This window comes from Trachypithecus francoisi, unplaced genomic scaffold, assembly GCF_009764315.1.
Source record: "Trachypithecus francoisi isolate TF-2019V2 unplaced genomic scaffold, Tfra_2.0 Lachesis_group4, whole genome shotgun sequence".
Lineage (NCBI taxonomy): Eukaryota > Metazoa > Chordata > Mammalia > Primates > Cercopithecidae > Trachypithecus > Trachypithecus francoisi.
Window position 1 is genome coordinate 30,911,341 of NW_022681469.1, and position 22,092 is coordinate 30,933,432.

The 22,092-nt window shown below is 43.3% G+C and overlaps 2 protein-coding genes across 4 annotated transcripts in view; one reads left to right on the forward strand and one right to left on the reverse strand.

Annotated features, from left to right (window-relative positions):
- SND1 (staphylococcal nuclease and tudor domain containing 1) overlaps positions 1-22,092 on the reverse strand; it is a 452,156-nt gene that overhangs the window by 113,112 nt on the left and 316,952 nt on the right. The gene's annotated exons all lie outside the window — the stretch shown is intronic.
- LRRC4 (leucine rich repeat containing 4) overlaps positions 1-22,092 on the forward strand; it is a 90,720-nt gene that overhangs the window by 49,128 nt on the left and 19,500 nt on the right. For 2 of the 3 annotated variants that reach the window (XR_004433349.1, XM_033195140.1), the window contains exon 3: positions 18,158-18,264. Coding sequence is in view for 2 of the 3 variants with exons in the window: in XM_033195140.1 (XP_033051031.1) it covers positions 18,158-18,252 (95 nt within the window). In the remaining variant the exon portion in view is untranslated. Of the gene's footprint in view, positions 1-18,157; positions 18,265-21,552; positions 21,698-22,092 lie in introns of those variants that run through there. The other variant, XM_033195136.1, reaches the window with a different exon arrangement.

Below are 22,092 nucleotides of genomic sequence, written 5' to 3' on the forward strand. Positions count from 1 at the left end.
TTTGTTACCTCAGGGGAGGTAGCATCTTGTGGGCCAATTTTGGAACATGTCACTGCTAAAGCTCTTTCAATGATCAGAATAAAGGGATAAAAGAAGAATGAAGGGATCCTAATTAAAGGGATCAAATACCTCAGGTAATTGTAGTCAGGGGAGTCAGAACTGGGCAGGAGCTGAGACTGAAGCTGTTTTTAGTCACAGCTCCAGTTTTTTAGGATAGACTTTTATTAGGTTGTTCGGATTTTGTAATGTTTGATGCATTTGTTGAAAGACCAGGTACTGAAGTTAATTTGGAATAGGAACAAGAAAACCAAGTCTTCACAATGCAATGGAAACTGCAGCTCTCTTTGAAGAAAGGAAGGGGAAGAGAAGCGAAGCAGGAAGTGTGATGCTTGGCTGTTAAACATGTCTTGAGTTTCTGATACACGTCATAATAGTTGTTCGCCTGTTAATGGTAGATCCCTATTCTACAGTCATTTGAGGTAAGGGATATGCCAGTTCTCTCTACATCCCCGGTATTTGGCAAACAGGAGATGCTCAATAATTCAGTTTGCTACATGAATGCCAGAGAGGAGAAAATCTAGCAAAAACAGATACACCAAACCTGTTACAACAACCTACTTTTCCAAGAGTTCTGGATGCGTATGAGTTAATATGTGGAGTATTGATGAGGAATTCTAGTACTGCTTATTCTCAAGACTTAAAGGTAAATGTGTGTTAAATGCTCAGTCACTGACCACAGTCAGTGGAAGAGGCAAGGAAGGGATGACTTAGAGGCCTTATACTGAATATCTTGCTCTCAGTCTAGCCGGGCAAGGTACAAAACCAGCTTCACCGAATTTGATTTATTGTTAGTTTTAGACAACAGACAGTCTCTCCCAAATGGGAAAAAGGCATTTTTAGATGGAGCTGGTACAGAAGATAACAATCAGGCCAGCATGGGAATAACCTTTTATAATTCTCCCCATTGCAGAGCAAGATCTGAAAACAATGATTTTTAAGGGGAAAAAAAAACCTCTCACTGATTAACGAGGCCTTTCCTTTCCTGTGGCATCCCAAGAGAAGGCCATAAACCACCCCGCCAGGCTGTCTCTGGGGGTGTGTTTGGGAAGGGGATTGGAGATAGCAGGCTGTCTGCTTCCCAATGCCCCTGTTCATTTTTGGGGATTGCTATAAGCAGCAGCTGCAGTAATGTCACCGTCAGCTACTAGCAGAAAGAACAACTGGGCATGGGAGAGATCTGTGCCTTTCAAATGTTTTTTTTTTCCCCCCTGGACTTCTCTTTATTATCCATACCAAAACAACCTCATACCTTCATTAACAAAGTCACAGAAAACAAAGTATCTGAGGTCAAAAGCTAGAGCCGCAGTCTTCTGAATGACAAGAAAGCTCCTATATGGCTCAAGCTTTTATGTAACACAGTGGCACTGTGCAGACAGCATCTAACAGGCACAAATGCTATGTCTGAGCAAGGAGGAGTTGGTTTCTATAAGAACCTCAACTTTTATTTCTTCTGACTTATTTGAAAGCAATAGGACTTTATCTTTAAATCAAATAAAATATATTTTTCCCCCTTTTGATTTTTGGCACCAAAGTTTCCATTCTTGGTCTTTTTAATTCCATGTTAATGGATAAAGAGAAAAATTTGAATCTACTGTCCAGGCTGCTAGAGATTTGCTACAAGGTGAAGAGAAAGCCACAGGAAATACCCCTATGGATCTTGCAAGTCTACGCTTCCATAAGGTATTCTGGCACACACCTGGCAGCCAAATGTAAAAGCTACTTACTTGCATAAATTTAGAGTGACTTTTTCTAGACCAAGCTGTTTTATTTGAAAAAAATGGTTCTGAGATGTGTGGAGTGTACTTCTAAACTATTGCCTTTTTTGAGCTTTCACTCAAAATTGCTCTGAGCTCCTCCTCCTGAGGCAAGTGAATTCCAAATGTCTAGAGATTAGTATACTCAGCCTACAGTAGGATGGGGAGGAAAAAACAGCTAGTGTCAGGAATATTAACACTTAAGAAAGAACCAAAGAAAATCAATTAAAAAAAAAACCTCTCACTGATTAACGAGGCCTTTCCTTTCCTGTGGCATCCCAAGAGAAGGCCATAAACCACCCCGCCAGGCTGTCTCTGGGGGTGTGTTTGGGAAGGGGATTGGAGATAGCAGGCTGTCTGCTTCCCAATGCCCCTGTTCATTTTTGGGGATTGCTATAAGCAGCAGCTGCAGTAATGTCACCGTCAGCTACTAGCAGAAAGAACAACTGGGCATGGGAGAGATCTGTGCCTTTCAAATGTTTTTTTTTTCCCCCCTGGACTTCTCTTTATTATCCATACCAAAACAACCTCATACCTTCATTAACAAAGTCACAGAAAACAAAGTATCTGAGGTCAAAAGCTAGAGCCGCAGTCTTCTGAATGACAAGAAAGCTCCTATATGGCTCAAGCTTTTATGTAACACAGTGGCACTGTGCAGACAGCATCTAACAGGCACAAATGCTATGTCTGAGCAAGGAGGAGTTGGTTTCTATAAGAACCTCAACTTTTATTTCTTCTGACTTATTGAAAGCAATAGGACTTTATCTTTAAATCAAATAAAATATATTTTTCCCCCTTTTGATTTTTGGCACCAAAGTTTCCATTCTTGGTCTTTTTAATTCCATGTTAATGGATAAAGAGAAAAATTTGAATCTACTGTCCAGGCTGCTAGAGATTTGCTACAAGGTGAAGAGAAAGCCACAGGAAATACCCCTATGGATCTTGCAAGTCTACGCTTCCATAAGGTATTCTGGCACACACCTGGCAGCCAAATGTAAAAGCTACTTACTTGCATAAATTTAGAGTGACTTTTTCTAGACCAAGCTGTTTTATTTGAAAAAAATGGTTCTGAGATGTGTGGAGTGTACTTCTAAACTATTGCCTTTTTTGAGCTTTCACTCAAAATTGCTCTGAGCTCCTCCTCCTGAGGCAAGTGAATTCCAAATGTCTAGAGATTAGTATACTCAGCCTACAGTAGGATGGGGAGGAAAAAACAGCTAGTGTCAGGAATATTAACACTTAAGAAAGAACCAAAGAAAATCAATTAAAAAAAAAACCCTCTGGGCTGAGAAACTCTTAGCAAGAGCCCTTCACCTCACTAACTTTACTTTAAAGAAAAAGGAAGGAAAAAAAAAAAAAAGCAAGCAAAAGGGAAAGGAATTGTGAAAAGTCAAGGTTCTCCAAGAGCACAGGCCAAGCTACAAACATCCTGTCCAGAGTAGTTTGGATCCTGGGCCAGCCATGGGTCAAGAATGGCATTTGCCTTATTTATCTATTTACTTTTTACCAAACGCTATAGTTATTTTTTTTTACCATACCCATAGTTACCATACCCTAAAGCAGGGAACAGCAGACAACTTCCTGAAGACTAAGTCTTTTGTATTTTGTATAGCTCATGAGCTAAGAATGATTTTTGTATTTTTGAATGGTTAAAAAATCAAAAGAAGAATATTTGTGACATGTTGTAGGATATAATAAATTTCTCTTCAAAGGTTTTAGCCTCTAAATTGTTAAGTACAATGAGTTCTGAGATCCTCTCCAAAGAACCAATGTATCAGTATGTTCAGCTCCCCTGTTCTTTGTTCTCCATTTTAAAATTTAACTTCCTCATTCTTTACATCTCCTTGCCCCTAGTTTCAGTAAACAACCCCCTCCTAGCCTCTATCACCTGCTCTGACCTTAGTCATCCTTGGTCACCTGCTCTGTTCTTATTCATCCAGAGTCACCTGTTCTGTAACTGCTCTTCCCACCAAACTACTCATCCCGTCACTCTGGCTCCTACCCCTGCGCTCTTTAAAATGGCCAGCCAGAATTAGCTTAAGACTGTGCGGTCCAACCCTAGCCAACAGGGGAATAACACAGCAATAGGGGCTACCTGCCTCTTCCCCTGTCTTGTTCAGGTGTCCTCTCGTCATTGCTCCATCTGCGTGTCGCACCCTTCTATAGAAGTAAAATTGCCTTGCTGAGAAAATTTATGTTTAAGTGCTATTTCTTTTGCATCACCGAAAATTTATTTCCAACAATGTGATGACTATGAAATTCAAATATCAGTGTCAATAAATGAAGTCTTATTAGAACACGGCCAAATGTATTTGCTGTCTATGACTGCTTTCATGGTACAGGGCTAGAGTTGTACCATGAGTACGTGTAACAGAGACCATAAGGCCCACAAAGACTAAGATATTTACTATGTGGCCCTTTCTAGAAAAAGTATGCCAATGTGCTCTGAAGCCTGTTGCATGGTGGTTTAAAAAAAATACAGGCGGCTGCGCGTGGTGGCTCACGTCTGTAATCCCAGCACTTTGGGAGGCCGAGGTGGGTGGATCACCTGAGGTCAGGAGTTCAAGACCAGCCTGGCCAACGTGGTGAAACCCCACCTCTACTAAAAATACAAATATTGGTCAGGCACGTGGTGTGCGCCTGTAATCCCAGCTACTCAGCAGGCTGGGGCAGGAGAATCACTTGAACCTGATAGTACAGGGTAACTCAACTTGATGTTATCAGTACAGGTGACAGCATATGGTATGTTAAATTATAATAAAAATAATACTTAAAAAACCTTATGGTCATGTGACCTAGAAGGTAAAAGGAATGAAAACATGGCTTAGGGGAAACAGCCAGAGGCAGCTGACATTAACCGCAGGTATGTGCCCTCAACCTTTCTCTCCTGAGCCCTGTTCTATGAATGTCCACTTTCTTGTACTTCTGATCATTTTATTTTATTCCCACTCTCCTCCCACAGATGCGTATTTCCCCATTCAAAACATACTCTCCATAAGCTCAAACTTTGAAAATGCCACAGTTGCCACTCTTTGTTCTTCATTGTAACTGCTACTCTCCACTTCCTGACCAATCTGTTCACCATTATACTTCTTGTGAAGAGGTCCTTTGCTCCTAAGATGTTGTCCTTAGACTTTGTCTTTCAACTAAATGATAGTTAGAAGTCCTACTAGATTGTTCTATGGTATTTATCACTGAGCGCCAACCCCTGAGATCCTTTCCTCCTTGTTGCTTCTTTCTTCTAGGTGTCCTGTCTCTCTGGCTGCTTGTTTTGTTTCTTACTGTTGCCTTCAGTCATGCACTGCGGCCCTTTTTTTCTCTCTGCACTATCCTTTGGCAGGTCTATCCATTCTCACCTTCTGTATCACCGTGATCATGCAGAACTCAGACATGTAATCCTGCCTCTATACCCAACTGCCAAACATCTAACAACTGCCCACGTCTCCCCTTGGATGTCCTGCCAAGACCTCAAACTCAACGTGTCTTAAAACCAAACTCATCTTCTTCCTCCTAAACCTCTGTCACCTCCTCCTCTTCCAGAGTTCCCCATTCTGGTTCCAGCACTACCATCCTCCTGGGCTGAAAACCTCTCTTATCTTCTTCCCTACTCTATCCCCATAAACCCAATGATTGCTACATCCTCTTGATTCCATTATTTCCCCTTCTATAGTTATTCCTCTCAATCTTCAACATACCTCTATTTGTCAGGCTCTTCTCACTTGTGGCCAAGAATCTTCTGATCTACCTGTGCCTGCCCTCAATTTTTCCCTATACTTATTCTTTATACACACAGCTACCAGATTAATCTTCCTAAAACACAATGTTCTGCTTCTTATTTTTTTTTTTTTTTAATTTGCTTCCAAAGAAAATCAGAACTCAATCTGACATTCTAGGCCTTCTAAGATCTGGTCCAATTCCTTCGGACCATACAAAACATGCATTACCCATTTGACACCTTTTCAAATATTTGAAGAGACTTGCAACATCTGTTTCTTCTCATTCTCACATCTTATTTTCTCTGGGCTGAACATTTCTAAGGTTCTCATGAGACATGAGTTTTGATTTCCTACCATTCTACTCTTTTTCTTCTTTAAACCTACATAAGATGAAGTGAATCTTCAAACTGAAAATATCTTTCTAGTTGATTTAATTAAAAAGGTCCAATGGGGGGGGGTGGAGTGTCCAACAGGGAGCATCCCTTTTTCTGCACTGTTGAAAGCGGACTCTGGAAGCGTTCGCAGTGAAATGTGCTGCTTTGTTGGATAAATGGGGGAAGGGTGTGGAGAGACTGCATATCAGTCTTCTCTCTGTGTGGCCAGGCAGAGTTGGACTTTTCCTCCAGGCAGCATGCTGCAGCAAGAGACAGCTCCGTTAGTGTGGGGCGGGCAGGGCGGAATCCCCAGACTGAAGGAAATGGGAAGCCCTCAAGACACCATGTGGGGTAGGTGGAGCCTGTCCCGGCAAAGGTTTCCTGCCTCCACAGCCTCCATTCCAGCTTTCATTCTCTGTCTCTCAGCAGCAGCCCCAGGCACTGTGGAGACCCGGGTGGTGTTGTGGCAAGCAGTCTATTCATTTCCTTCTCTCATTCACTGGGCTCTCAGGGATCAAAAGGAACAGCAAATCCAAACCACTGCCCAGAATTCACTTTGCAGAATTCAGGGAAAGATTGTTCTATGAAGTGATGACTTTCCCTATTAGGGAGACCTGAGGGAAAGAAAAAGGACTTCTGCATCCTTTACTTTCCACTGATGCAACACTGCAGACATGACTATTTCAGTCACCACTGTGGCCAGTGGACAGGGCACAGCAGTGCACTCAATTGAGGCTTTTTAGCCCCTATCACAGTGTGGCAACAGTGCACCAAAGCATCAGGATTTCAACTGTGATGCTGGACACAGTTCACATTGCTTCAGTTGAAAACAGGGAGGGCAGTGAGGCAGCAAATCAGGTACTCAACAGACCCGCATCCGGTTTTTATTTTTGCAGCCATGCGGGAGGTATTAACCTGTGCCATCAGGCTGTGCCTGTCTTCCAGGGAGAGGAAAGCTGCTCCAGTGTGCTCCGCACGAAAAGAAGGACAGCACCAGGATGGGAAGCTTGCCAGAAATCAGGATTTCTAATAAGGGTGGGGCAGGGGAGGGAGTGGCGAGGAGTGATTATGGAGAGGAGGAGGAAACTTCCTGAACACAGCTCTCCACACCAAGTACATTCCCCGACCAGAGTTCCTGGTGCCTGTGACAGCCAATGGTGTGTGTGTGTGTGTGTGTGTGTGTATGTGTATGCTTGTGCACTTGTCTGTGCTCACTCACCCAAGGAAAGAGGGTGGGGAATAAGACAGGAAAGGAGAAGAGGGTGGAGGAGGAGGGGCTAAGGAAACCACAGTGGTCATCTCTGAGGGCTGAACTCTCATGTATAAGCCCATGGTGGGACATAGCAACTGTCACAATGACCCAAATCAGGAACTGGAATTTGTGAAGAATGTAGGAAGAATGCTGAATGGGGCCGGACCTGCCTACTGACAGCCATGAGCACCTCTGTGGGGGTGTCAGAGTGGAGTAGAGCAGAGAGAAGAACGGGGTAGCGTGCTCAGCACAGCACACAGAAGAAAATCTCATGCCAGGGCAAAAGAGAGGAGCCGACCCTTCTGCAGTGATCTGCCAGCTTCACACCCCTCACATGTCTTCCAAAGCCCCAGGCTGGCTGTCTGCTCTGCTCCCTTTGTCCATCCTGCAGACTTTGGTAGATGCTGGCTTGTTTGTACCTTTCACTCACTTTGGTTCCTTGTTCCCTCTCCACTATATCTTAGCCCTGCTCTCTGTCAGGCCATTCTTGTCTAGTATCACAAGCAGAAAGAAACTTAGCTGAAGCCTTTTACTCTGATTGCTCGCTGCTCCGGGGTGCAAGCAGAGGGGGGTCAATCCCTCTTAAACACACACACACACACACACACACACACACAGATACACGTAATGCTTGAGTGTGTCCCTACTACATTCAACTCAATATTGGGGTGTATATAAGAGGCCTGCTCAAAAACACCTAAAATAATGGAAGAACGATGAGCTGCACGTCCTTGTAGGGAAATTTGGGGAGTCTGAAAAGCTGTATGGTTTGTGTATGCCTCTTTTGTGTAACAATATATTTTGGTTTTCATAGTTTTTATCATTAAAGTAATTGTATGTCCTCTAAAAATATAAAACAAAATAAAATCAAGTGGCCAGTCACAAATAGGGCTTTTTCTCTTTGGGTAACTCCCTCTGCAATTTACAAAGTGCCTGGATGCTCTCTGGCCCAAATGGATCCCCCCAGGTCAGAAGGCAATTAGATCTCCCAGCATAAGATGCTCTTCAGCAATACAACTCAAGACCCAGGGGACAAAAGAAGATGGACTTTTCTATCTCAGTCAGCCATCCTAGGGAGACACCAGTTCCTGAATGGCAAAGAGGACAGCTGTCAGCAAAAGGGCGGGGGAGCAGTGAGGCAAATTTCACAGCCTAAAAGCCAAGAGAAAAACAAAAACAAGAGAAATGTTTCATATGGAGGCTGTCTCCCCTAATGTCACTAAACTGGAAAATCCCATATTCTCGAATTCACCCACCCTTAGCAGACAGCTGTTCATGCCTGAGTCAGAAGGAAAGGTGAATGCTTTGGAAGGGGAATTCTCCTAGACAGCCTGGAATCTGAAGAAGCTCAATCACCTAAATAATGTCAGTATTTTGGACCAGCATAAAAAGTGGGTTCATTTCTGTATCTCCTCGGAAACCAACTGGCTCCCAAGGTAGTGAATGAGAGAGGGCAATGAAATCGTTGCTCCAAAGGGAGCCCAGGCCAAGCCCCCAGCAAGCAACTCTGTCTTCCACTTGGTATTTCCAGGGCAGACAAGATCAAGGAAGGAGCATGAACGAATCTTCAGGTACCAAGTTTGATCCAAACCACTCCAAATTCACCTTGGAGATAACAGGCATTTATAATCTGATGGGACCCTTACATTCTTACTTCCCTTTCACCAATATTCTAGCTGAGATGCTGTATCATATTAAATCTTTGTAGATGAGTGATGTGGTTTAAAATACTGCAGGCTTTGGCTGCCATTCCCTTCCCTGGGGTCTCAAAATAACTCCACACAAATCATTTTTGCTAAACACTCACTCAGGCAGCTCTTCCCTGCCAGAACACACACATCTTATGTAAGTGAAGAAGCCACCTAGTTTGCTGGAAGACAGTAGCACTCCCAGAGAGGCAGTACTGTCTGCTGCTACTGAGACTCTGCAGAGCTAGGTTTTCAACACCCCTGTCCCCTGACAAAAGGCAGGCACCTAGCCAGGCTGTGCACAAGCTTCCTTAGCAAGACAGCCCCCATAGAGATTCAGGTGGTCAGGCCAGGGAAGGCCACTCAATTCAGGGCTGCTTTAGAAACAAAGGCAATTTGGACATAGTGACCACTTACTACATAAAAAGTCTGCTCTGCTAAATTCTAGAAAGGAATGAGAAGAGGGAGTAACACGGTGTCTGTCCTTCAAGAATCCACACAGGTCAGTGTGGAAGATAGGCACACACATAGATATGACACAGTACAAAGCTATCAGCAGAGCAGAACCAAAAGAATGAGGTCGGCGAACAGGAGCAGTGAATGGGGGTGGCTGGGAAGAGGAGAGATGTTAGAGACCACCTTACCTCAGGTAGCTTCAAAGCCTCCTCTTCCCAAATCATTGACATTGACAGTTCTAACCCACTCCTCTGCCCTTGGCTTGGCTGCTTTGTTCGCCCTTCCTCCGAGTGCCCTTCCTACCTCTTCTCAATCTAAATCTCTGCTGTCAGATCCGTTTTTCTGACAGTTCTGAAGCCTCCGAACATCACAACGGTCTGTTCTTAGTTGCTTCCCACTCCAAATCCAGTCCCTAGGCAATCATTTGCTCTCTGTGCTTCCAATTCCACTATAAGCTGATGACTCTCAAAGTTTTAATCTCCATTTCTGACGTTTCTATTGAATTCATCTGGACCTTCAAACACTCACAGCCATCTAACATCCAAGCTGTCAAAACTGACCTCATCAAACCTTGTGTTATTAACAAGCCAGAAAACTGACCTCTCTCTTCCTCATGCTCTACTATCAAAGTACCAACCAGGTTTAAAGCCTCCTTAAACAGGGCTGCTCCTTCCTCTTCATTCCCACTCTGCAGCCTAAGCAGGCTGCACACCTCTTCTCAGATACATGGCAACCACCTCCCAGCCAGACTTCCTTACCTCATCTGGGCCCTCTCCAATCTTGTCTCCATACTGCAGTCAAAGGGATCTTTGAAAATTATATAACGCAATGAAAAAACATGACTTTCTGCTACATCCAGTAACATGGATGAATCTCACAGACAACAGTTGGGTAAACTGGACAGGTGCAATGGCTCACACCTGTAATCCCAGCCCTTTGGGAGGCCGAGACAGGTGGATCTCTTGAGGTCAGGAGTTCGAGACCAGCTTGGCCAACATGGCGAAACCCTGTCTCTACTAAAAATACAAAAATTAGCCGGGTGTGGTAGTGCATGCCTGTAATCCCAGCTACTAGAGAGGCTGAGGTTGGTTAATTGCTTGAACCCAGAGGGCAGAGCTTGTGGCGAGGCCATATCTGGCCCCTGGGTGACAGAGCGAGACTGTCTCAAAAGGAAAAAAAAAAAAGAAAGAAAGAAAGAAAAGGTAAAGGTAAATTAAGATTGTGATTCCATTTCTGAAGTTCAAAGATAGGGCCAGGTGCTGTGGCTCACACCTGTAATCCCAGCACTTCACGAGGCCAAGACAGGGCATCACTCGATCCCAGGATCTCGAGACCAGCCTGGTGAACATGGTGAAACCCCGTCTCTATAAAAAATATAAAAATTAGCATGGTGACATGAACCTATAGTCCCAGCTACTTGGGAGGCTGAGGCAGGAGGATCACTTGAGCTTGGGAGGCAGAGGCTGCGGTGAGCCGAGATTGTGCCACTGCACTCCAGCTTGGTGACAGTGTAAGGCTCTGTCTCAACAAAACAAAATAACCCTCCCATCCCCCTCAAAAAAACCCCAACAACTAGGCAAAACTAATCTATGATGAGAGAGGTTGGAAAGGATACTGGTTATCTTTGAGGGGAGCACCAGGAGGGACCCTGTGGAGTGTTAGAAATACTTCATCTCTTCATGTATGGTGGTTACTTGAAATTATGTTCATATATAAAAATTTAGCAAGCTGGCCAGGGGTGGTGGCTCACGCCTGTAATCCTAGCACTTTGGGAGGCCGAGGCGGGTGGTCTGAGCTCAGGAGTTCGAGACCAGTCTGGGCAACATGGTAAAATCTGGTCTCTACTAAAAAAAACAAAAAACAAGCCGGGCGCGGTGGCTCAAGCCTGTAATCCCAGCACTTTGGGAGGCCGAGGCGGGCGGATCACGAGGTCAGGAGATCGAGACCCTCCTGGCTAACACGGTGAAACCCCGTCTCTACTAAAAATAGAAAAAAACTAGCCGGGCGCGGTGGCGGGCGCCTGTAGTCCCAGCAGGAGGCTGAGGCGGGAGAATGGCGGGAACCCGGGAGGCGGAGCTTGCAGTGAGCCGAGATCGCGCCACTGCACTCCAGCCTGGGCGACACAGCGAGACTCCGTCTCAAAAAAAAAAAACAAAAAACAAAAAACAAAAAACAAAAAACAAAAAAATTAGCTGGGCGTGGTGGCATGTGTCTGTAATCCCAGTTACTTGGGAGGATGAGGCAGGAGAATCACTTGAACCCAGGAGGCAGAGGCTCAGAGGCAGTGAGCTGAGATCACACCACTGCACTCCAGCCTGGGTGACAGAGTGAGACAATAATTCAGCAAAGCTGTATACTTACGACTTGTGTACTTCATTGTATATAAGTCACACCTAAAGTTATTTTAATGACAATGTATCACTCATCTTTCATTGCTTCTGATAACCTACCTTAGGAGTTCCTAAACTAGGGGTCAAGACTGGGCTTGGGGGAGAGAGGCTGCTGTTTGTAAACCCAGTGAAATTATATGAACATCTTTGTATGTATTTTCTGAAGAGAAGATTACCTTGTACTCTTCAGATTCATTATTTACTGAGAATGTCTAAAACTCAACGTCACCAACAACTGATCTATGTGGTACAATCTAAACAACCTTGCACAGACACAAGGCCTTTCTAAGACTCGGGTATCTGACTTTCCAAACTTACCTTTAACCACTGTCCCTCTTCTAGCAGACATGACAGCCATAATAAAATATTTATCCTTTTGAATGACGATGCTTTTTCACAGCCCTTTCTCCTTCCTTTGCTGGTTACAAACCTTTTTCTTTCCTCATCTATCTGGCATTTTCTAGGGAGAAAGCCTATATAGCCTTCTAAGATTTGTAAAATGGTTGGTGACCACCCCTAACAGCAAAGAAACTGAGCCACAGGGAAAAGTGACATAGAAATAACTCTGTGTTGAACTCCAGCAAAACAATCTGCAAAGGGTGGCTTGGGGCTGGGATGAAGCTCACTAAAGATTGTTGAAGGAATGAATAAATCTGAGTATTTGAATTCACTGCTCTTGTGGTCCTGTGAAAATGATCAGGTGATGGCAATCCACACCAGGGCTTATCAGGATTTTTATTTTTTAAAACATTTATTTATTTATTTGTAGAGACAGGGTCTCACTTTGTTGCCCAGGCCGGTCTCAAACTCCTGGGCTCAAGTGATCCTCTCACCCAGGCCTCCCAAAGTGCTGGGATTATAGGCATGAGCCACCATACCTGGCCCTACTCAGGATTTTTATTAACAGCTGAGGTGAAGGCATTGCAGATGTATGTATTTAACACACATATCGCATGAGAGAACAAACATACAAAGATTCAATCAGGCAAGAATCAGGAGTTAAAGTTACGAAGATAAAACTGAAAAGGGATTAACAGCAAGTGCTCAACAGAAAATGAGAGACTGTGATACACTTTCATACAAGTTCATATATAAAGGACCTGGAAAATATGTGTATTTGACTACCATTCTGTGACACACAGAACTTAAAGACATCTTCATGTATCACCTAAGCATTCATAGAATCACAAAATGTTACAGCTGGAGAAAGAACCTTAGAAATCGAGTCCAGACTCCTCCTTTTTACAGAGGACATTACTGGAAATAAGAGAAGTTCAATGACTTACACAAGGTCACATGACAACTTGGCAATAAAATACAGCTTATAAACCCTATCTTTTGACAGGCAATTGTTCTTTCCACTGTATCCTGTCAGTTCAGGTTGAATGCACTTTATATTACTTAGGTTACCTGATTTATCCGAAGGAATTCTGTTTTTAGATGTCTTTTCCCGAGTGAACAGATAATCTGATAGACTATGATGGACTTTTAAAAAACAGAGGAAATAGCTGTATTATCAACACTAAGTTCACATATAATTAAAAGTTTTCTAAAGTATAACAAGTGACTACAGAGACTATTGGAGAAGAAACTCACATAACAATAATGACTACAATGTGAAATTATCCTTCTGCTGCATAGGGCAGTGGATCAAGCACTTTTTAAATAAAGGCATCATGCTATTTAATACTTAGAGAAACTCTAATTTATAGAAGAGAAACTAAGGCAAAGATAGGTTAAGGAACTTGTCCTAGATGACAGGGATTATAAAGGGCATATCCAGAATTTGAGCCTGTTCCTGTGATTCTAAAATTCACACGTGAAATGAATACAGTAAAGTGCATCCCTCAAAAGGGAATATATCACTGAATTTCCAAAGCTGAAGTTTTTTTGTTTTTGTTTTTGTTTTTTTTGGGACAGAGTCTTGCTCTGTCTCCCAGGCTAGAATGCAGTGGCGCGATCTCAGCTCACTGCAAGCTCCACCTCCCGGGTTCACGCCATTCTCCTGCTTTAGCCTCCAGAGTAGCTGGGACTACAGGCACCTGCCACCATGCCCAGCTAATTTTTTGTATTTTTAGAAGAGACAGGGTTTCACCATGTTAGCCAGGATGGTCTTGATCTCCTGACCTCGTGATCCACCCGCCTCGGCCTCTCAAAGTGCTGGGATTATAGGCGTGAGCCATAGTGCCTGGCCTAAAGCTGGAGTTCTTAAGGGACCCTTGATTATCTTTGTACAACTTTCTCATTTTGTGTATGAGGGAATGGAGCCAGGATCAGAAATCAGGTATCTGTCTATTAAATCATTTACTTCTTCCCATACAGCACGTTACTGCACTAGTGTTAGAGGAGACAGAAAGTGGGCTAGCTGGTTCTGCTTGGACATGTGGTGGAAGCAGCTTGATATACCCTCTTCCCTTCCCAGGTTCAAGGCACTCGCAATGATTAACCAGAGAAACGTACATTCTACTGTAATCCTCTTCCTCAGGACTCAGAACCCAGCTACCCACCACCAACTAACTCCAGGCAAAGGAACAGTTACTAGGTAGTGGACGAGGCAATAACAGAGGCAGCAAAAGATGGTGGGGGAACACAGAGGAGGTAGAGAAGGACGTGCAGGGGCAACTCTGGATGGAGCTGAGTCGTAAAGATGGAGTAAAAGCTGCTCAGAGGACCATACAATCGCCCCCAAGCACAACTGTGGGGGTGGTTGCTGATGCTGCTCCAGATGTTTACAATAGAAGGAAGCCATGGATTTGGGGGGTTGGGGACAAAAACAAACTATATGCGCCCTGGCAGGGCCCTTGAGTTTCTTCTGAGAACCACAGCCCAGTTCAGGAGATGTTGGCTCCGTTGTGTTATGCTTGGGAGAGCACAGGACACAGTCTTCCTGCTACTCTTGCTTCTAAGTCAGAAAAGGAACTAGCTTTGTGAAACACAACCGCATCTATGCGCTCTTTCCTCCAACAAATTGTTATAATTTCTTAGACATTGAAAAAGGTAATTATTCAGACTCTCTGTGTGCAAACTATATGAACACAACATTTCACAATATCAGTCAGATTTGGTGTTAGTTTAAATTGTGATCTGAGAACCATTATCCCAGCATTCTTCTTCCCTCTGTCGATGTCTAGTCAAACCTTACAAAAAGAAACTCAATGGGAGCTAGAAGAGTAAAAAGTGGACTATTTTATAATTCATCCCCACTTTACGGAAATCTTTAACTTCCTACTATTGTGGAAATGGCTTTTCCTAACATTACATACATATATCAGACAACACGAACTGCAGATCTCTGTGTTACTGAGACAAATTTCAAAACCCAATGTAGACTCGTTGAAAGGGGACAGAGATATTTGATTGACAGGAGGTCAAAATTTGCCAGCAGAAGAACAAAGAACTTGTCTCAATGGAAGATTGATATTGAAAAGCTTAAAATATTCTTTGAAAAAAAGCAACATTGTTCTGACAACTAAAGAGGACAAATCAAATTGGTCTCCTGCCTCAGTCCCTGAAAAGGAGAGAGAGGAAATGGCGGAGTGGTAAGTGCCAGGTCCATCCCTAACTAAGCTGTGTGACCCTGGCCAACTAATAACCTTACAGAGCCTTAGTGTTCTCACTTGTTAAATGGTGGTAAGAGCAACCCTTCCTACCCCACAGTATTGTAATAAGCATCCAGGGGGGAAATACATATAGGAAAACACCTGAGAAGTATCTGTTATTATATAAATTAATACTTATGGAGGATAGTCTTCCTGATGAGTTTTAGCATATTTAATCATGGTCCAAGCCAGGGCTTTAGGGTGTGGCCACACTGGTGATGAGAGAGCTAATGACCTCACTAACTTCAACAGATACCTCTTGGAAATATTTTTTAGGAACTATAGTTTCTTGGCAAATGCATGGTAACTGTATCCTAATGTAAAAGCAGGGTACATCAAGAAAAAGTGAATATGGATAAATATATACAACACAATTAAGAGAATACTTCAGATCCTAAAGAGCATGGCAGGAGTGAGGATAAGCCAGCAGGGGTAGGGTGCTGAGTAGGAAGAAAGGGCCTGCATCTCCTAGATCTTAGGATGTGTTTCTGGCTGAAGTTTGTGAAGCATGAAGAACAGACAACAGCTGGGAAATCAGAAAAGGAGTACATCAAGCCGTACTTATTCATGCTCCCTGAAAGATACAGCATGGATGGCAACAAGTGATAGTTACATGAAAGCAGAAATTACATTCCTTGCTGATTTGCTCCATCGTGATTTCAGCAAATACATTTTTCCCACCACCCCCATCCCTGCCACAAACTTGTGCATGAAGCATCAAAGTGGCATGAGAGTTTTCTCTCTGGATTCCATGTCAATAAATACTGATCCTACTGAGAAGGAGAGTGCTAGCTCCTAAACCAGGAGAACTATGTTTTCAGTATTGCCTCCGTTTCAACCTTCTGCCTTCTCCAGCACTCTCACCAACCAACAGATCTAATGACTGTGCAACAGCCACTGGGAGCATGGGGAAAACTGAGGGTGACTGACTGAGGTTCTCAGTGTTTCTGATTGCAGAAGGGTGCTACGGGATTTGGGAAGGGAAGCTAAGGGGTAAACATCCTGCAATTCACGGCAAGTCCTCCACAAGGAGGAAATGTTCCACCCAGATGCCACTAGTGCCCCATTAGAAATATGCTGCTCCAGTCTTATCTCTGGGTATTCAGCCACTATCCACATTCCATCCAAAGTGAACAACTTGCTGCACCCTGCCCATGCTTTGCATTTTCACACAGCTTAAAATAGAGCTGCTCCAATCTCCTTGTTCAGGTCAGAACATAATGATTTTGGCCAAAGGCTGTTTAACAACGTAGAGAAAAATAGATCAAACAGAATGCAATCATCACAATAAACTATAAAGTAACTGTTGATTTGACTTGAGGTTCTAAGAAGGAAGAAAATATGTTCTACTCTCAAGTTTTTTACAGACTCTAAGAGATTATGGAGTCATTTGAAGTGATGCTTAGAGAAGCTTTGGCCCTGAGAGGTGTCTGTTCAAAAAGGCAAGTTAAGAACATGTTATGCCTGATTGCAAGTTGTAGAGCTGAAAGTCCAGTGGATGAAGCCTCTGCTTTGCCACTGACACGGTCTGTAACTATGACAATGCCACTCCATTTCTTTATGCTGTTCCCTCATCTACAAAACCAGACAGTTGGATAGTTTTCAATGCCTGCTCTAGAAACGGTGTCAGAGCTGCCTGCAGAGTGGGGACGGAGAATAGACTGGCCCTGATGGTTATGACCCACATCATAACCTAACCTTCCAGATTTATATGCTAGCCAGAAAAATGGTAAGAAACATAGGAAACATGGGCATTCCTAAAGACAGAAAAGCCATATACATCCTGCTTTCTGCTGCCAACAGGCGTGTCTACATTTGATAAAGCCTACGCTTTGCCATTTGGGGGAAATACACTCTTCAGTTATCTTCTTCATGGATATCTAGATAACACATTTTGCCAAAGATGTCCGCGATTAAGGGAGTGGAAATGCAACAACTCTGCACACATCCAGCGAAATATATATGTATATACAAAGAACCTGGTTTTGTTCAGTCTCAACCAAGATCATGTATTCTTTAGCTAACACTCCTCTGTTTGATTTGCAGGCAGTTTGCTTACAGAGCACTATTTGGCTTAATTTATTTGACTATATTCATTCCCTTTCCCCATCTTCCTTCCAGCACAACAATTCCAAGCAGAGAGAGAATACATCATACTCCCTTATGCAAAGAGTTCCTCAGCTTTATATTAGAACTCTCTGGAATTACTTTTTCTTTTTAGTAACAGCAAGAAAAGGCATAAATTATGTGTACCAATGTAGCTGTTCTACCTTTAAATTCTCTCACTCATTTCTAAGAGTTGTGCAATATGATCTTAGGATGCTTATAGCATTAGATCATGATACGCACAGGGCAGGTGCTGAGAGCATTCAGGCCAATCAGCTAGCACAGGTAAGGATAAGAGGTGCTTGGGCCAACAAAGGGAAACTCAGTTGTTGCAGGAGGTTGTCCTGTTGATTTTCATGTAGCTTGATGAAATATACCCTTTTTCTTCCAACGAGGTCTCAAAGGTCTGGTGAGGGAGCGGACACCGGCATTTGCACTGATTTATTCTGGTTGAGAATGGACACATAGGAAATGGTAGAAAAGCTTGTTCCAACTCAGGCAATCTTTCTGCTTTCATAAGCCCATAACGATACTAAAAATGAAGCATCAGAACAAACAGAAGCTGATGACGGCGATAGAAGAAAATGAGGCTGATTAGACAATTTCACACGGCAAAAGTAGTATTTAAATTTTGGTTGTTTTGGTTTTAGGTTCTGCTTTCTTCCCTCCTCTCTTGAAAATGAGTGCTTTTGCACGTGTTTTTTTACAGTGGCAAACACTTAATCAAAGAATTTAATTTTATTTGTTGTGCTATCATTCTAGGTTTCTTCTGTTCTCAAGTTTCAGCTTGCTTTTCAAGTGGTTCAGAATGGGGATGCCTGGATCTAGATCTTACTATGATACAGCTTTATTTGTAAAGAAGAAAATATGTAAGTAAACACCATTTGTAGTTACTGTATGAAAAAAATTCTCGTTGATTCTTTTAGAAAATACACTTATGTAATATATTACAACTAGATCTTCCTAAGTTAAACAAGTACTCTAGTTTTAATTTTGTGAAGCAGGTATGTATGTATTTTACATTATTTACACATTTAGTAACAATCAGGATAAAATGCTAGGGCTGTGGAAAAACCTACAGTGGACCCACATACGAGTGAATTTACACTGTCCAGAATGATAGGGCTTAAGTATTTAATTAATGCCTTCTCTTGCCAGGAAGAAGGAAAGCTGACTTTGTTAGGGTTTGAGGCACCCTCTGCCAGAGATGTGCCTACACCTCCCAAGTCCAGGTGGAGAGGAAAGGACATATTTGGTACTAAAAAACTCTTCTCCCAAGACCAAACTTCTCTTGGGATTCCCCTAAGCTTCATCCCAGGATGTTTCTGGGCAGCTGGCAGGAAAGTACTGAATCTCACAAAAGTTGAGTTTTCATTCCAATTTCACCGTAGCACTGCAGCACCTGATATAATCCCTTAAAGACTCTCAGTCTGGTCCTAATCTCTCTCCTAAAATATAACACAGAGGAGATCTGAATATAGATTGCAACCTGGTCCATTTGTTCTTCCTAATGGAGGAACACAAAGGAATCAACACAAGGAATCATGGTGGAAACAGATTTAATATCTATTTTCTCAGCTACTGATGAGCCTAGGGCTGTAGAATACAGCTGAATGGAAAAACTCATATAACCAGGCTGATTGCACTTTATTAATTATTCATCATTACTTAACCTCAGGTGGAGACTCAATGCTCAGCAAAACTTCTGCACTCCACCTTTTTCTAGATGACTGTAATTCAATGCTTTCTTTCTTCTACAAGAGATTCGTGATCCGCAAGGAGGAACAGTATCAACCTCCAAAGAGTGTTTTCTAATGTGTACGTTATGTGTGGGCTGGGTGTCATTTTTGGTTGTGGCAATAGCTGGGGTGGGACGGTGCGCTGCTAATGGCATTTAGTGAGGAAGGACCAATAAAGCGAATGCAGGCAGTCCCATACAATGCACTTACTATTTGTCTTAGGTACTGCCTATGCCCACCATGGTGCTAGGAAATTAGTAGTGAGAATCCATTCTAGAAGCTTAAGAAAAACAGGGTGTCTGTGACAGCAATGGTAATGTTGGCCTAGATATTGTAATGTGAGCCTGGGAAAGCAGCGACAGAAGCAGCGGTGCTGCTAGATTGATCTTGCCACCCAGGAAGTTCCAGAGGATGAATGGCCAGCAGCTAGAAGAACAGATCTGTTTCCACTTCCTTCTTTTCCACCTGGGCGAGAATAGATAGCAGAAGAGAGGCAACAGGGGGAACCAGACGGAACATCAATGAACTCTTCTGCTGGGTGATGTTTACCCAGTAATGAGCGAAATGAAAACGGATACAACATAGATTTCCATATCATACGGGAATACCATGACTACTAGAGTCCATTCATTCAACAAATATGTATCAAGTACCTACCACGTGCCAGGCATTGTTCTACATGCTGGGGAGATATACATAGCAATGAACAAAACAGACCAAAATCCTCACCTTCTCACAATTTAACATCCTGGTGGAGAGAGACAGACAAGCCAGTAAAATGCATACTATGTTAGACGGTGGACAGTGCTACGGAAGAGGGAGAGGGGATGGGGCAGTTTCGTGATTTTAAAGAGGAGGGTTAGGGAAACATTTATTGAGAAAGTAGCATTTGACCAAAGATCTGAAGTAGTAGAAGGACTGAACCATAAGGATATCCAGAAGAGAGTGCAAAGGCCCCAACACATGAGTAGAGGCAGTGAAGTGGGAGGAGCAGGAGATGAGGTCAGAGAGAGGAAACAAAAAACAGGGAGACGACAGGCCACACTTGCAGGCACTTGCAGGCCACGGTAAGAACCCAGCTTGCATTCTGAGTCAAATGGAAAGCCACTGTTAGAATGGTATCCAGGGATGAAGAAATACATAGACAGCTATGTATGTGTGGGAATGTGTATATAAAAAAGACTGCAATGCAGTCTGCCAGGGAAACACTCCTAAGTGGTATAGCAATGATGATAGGGATCTGGCTAGTGCACTGCAGAGTCCCAAGACTGCCAGCGGACGTCTAGCTATTGTTTATCCCATTTGCTCACAGAGTAAAGACATAGAACATGGAGCAATGCCTGGGAAAGCTCAGGAGGGAATCACCCCCACCTTCTTCTGAACTTGTGGGCTGCTGCTATTACCATCACTACCACTCTAGGATGGTGTTAAATTAGCCAGTTTAACAACAACAACAAAAAGCCCCACACAAAAGTACCTTCCAATGGTGTGTTCATTTTTATTAATTGGCTAATTTAACACTGCCTTAGAACACTGCCTTAGAACAGCAATCAGTGAGCCTGCCAGCATGCTGCGTGCTCTCATCATCCCTGTACCCTCAACTCTCATCTCAGGTTACACTTTCTATGTGTGCAGAGAATTTAGGGGACAGAGAAGTCACTGCTTCTACTTGGGTACTCATACCTCATGCCTCCCAAAAGTTGTCTAGTGGTTTACTCTTCTGCAGTTCTCCTCTCTCTATGTATTCTACAGACGCCCGGGGGAAGGCAGGAGGGCCCCACTTACCTCTTTCGAAATGGAGCAGGCAGAGTTCCATAAGGGACAGCACTCTGGACATAAGCATGAATGAAAGTGAGGTAAAATGGTCAAGCTAAGATGTGTCACATTTATCCAGGGGTTTCACATACCTTCACACAGAAGCTCAAATCCCTGTGAGGAACCTGGACTCTAGCCTTACATGACTCCATTTAAACATTCTTGCCAATCCTGACACTCAAAGGTGGAGAAAAATGGCTCAGGCTAGCCCTAGTTCTGCACATCTCAGGGCCACCATGCATGGCTATGCAGTCCAGGCCCTGAATAGTTATATGGACACAGATGACTGGACAAAGTATCCTCACCAGCAAAATAAGGGTAACAGTGAAAATAAAAATAGGGTTATTATATGTATTAAATTATATAATTTACTATGAAGCATGTAACAGCATCGGTAAACATTAAGTGCCTACTAACATAATTCAGAAGAGTGATTCATCCTAAATTACTGGGTAGCAGGAACCAGTGCGATTTGACAGGGAAGAAGCTCCCAATGGCTGACCTGAATCTCAGATCTGGGTTGGCCCTGTACTACTCAGTTTTCAGCAGATTCTACTGGCCTTTTGGTTCACATAGTTCACTTTGTATCCTCGTGCTCCCTAGCCTTCAACATGGACCCCGGCATGAGCTGAAGAAATAGCTGAACACTCGGTGATCACAGCTCAATTAACTGCAGCTAGGCCGGGCGCAGCGGCTCACGCCTGTAACCCCAGCACTTTAGGAGGCCGAGGCAGGTGGATCGCCTGAGGTAAGGAGTTTGAGACCAGCCTGGTCAACATGGTGAAACCCCATTTCTACTAAAAATACAAAAAAATTAGCTGGGTGTGGTGGCTCATGCCTGTAATCCCATCTACTTGGGAGGCTGAGGCAGGGGAATTGCTTGAGCATGGGAAGTAGAGGTTGCACTGAGCTGAGATGTAGCCACTGCACTCCAGCCTGGACGGCAAGAGTGAAACTCCATCTCACAAAAATAAATAAATAAATAAATAAATAAATAAAATAACTGCAGCCATCATTATCATCACACAACTCTTAGTCTAAGAATCCTGAGAAATCCTGCTCTGGAAGACCCAGAATATCTACTGTATAGCCAAGGCTAGCAAGGCAAGGGTATAACTTTTTGCTATTTAAAAGGTACATAAC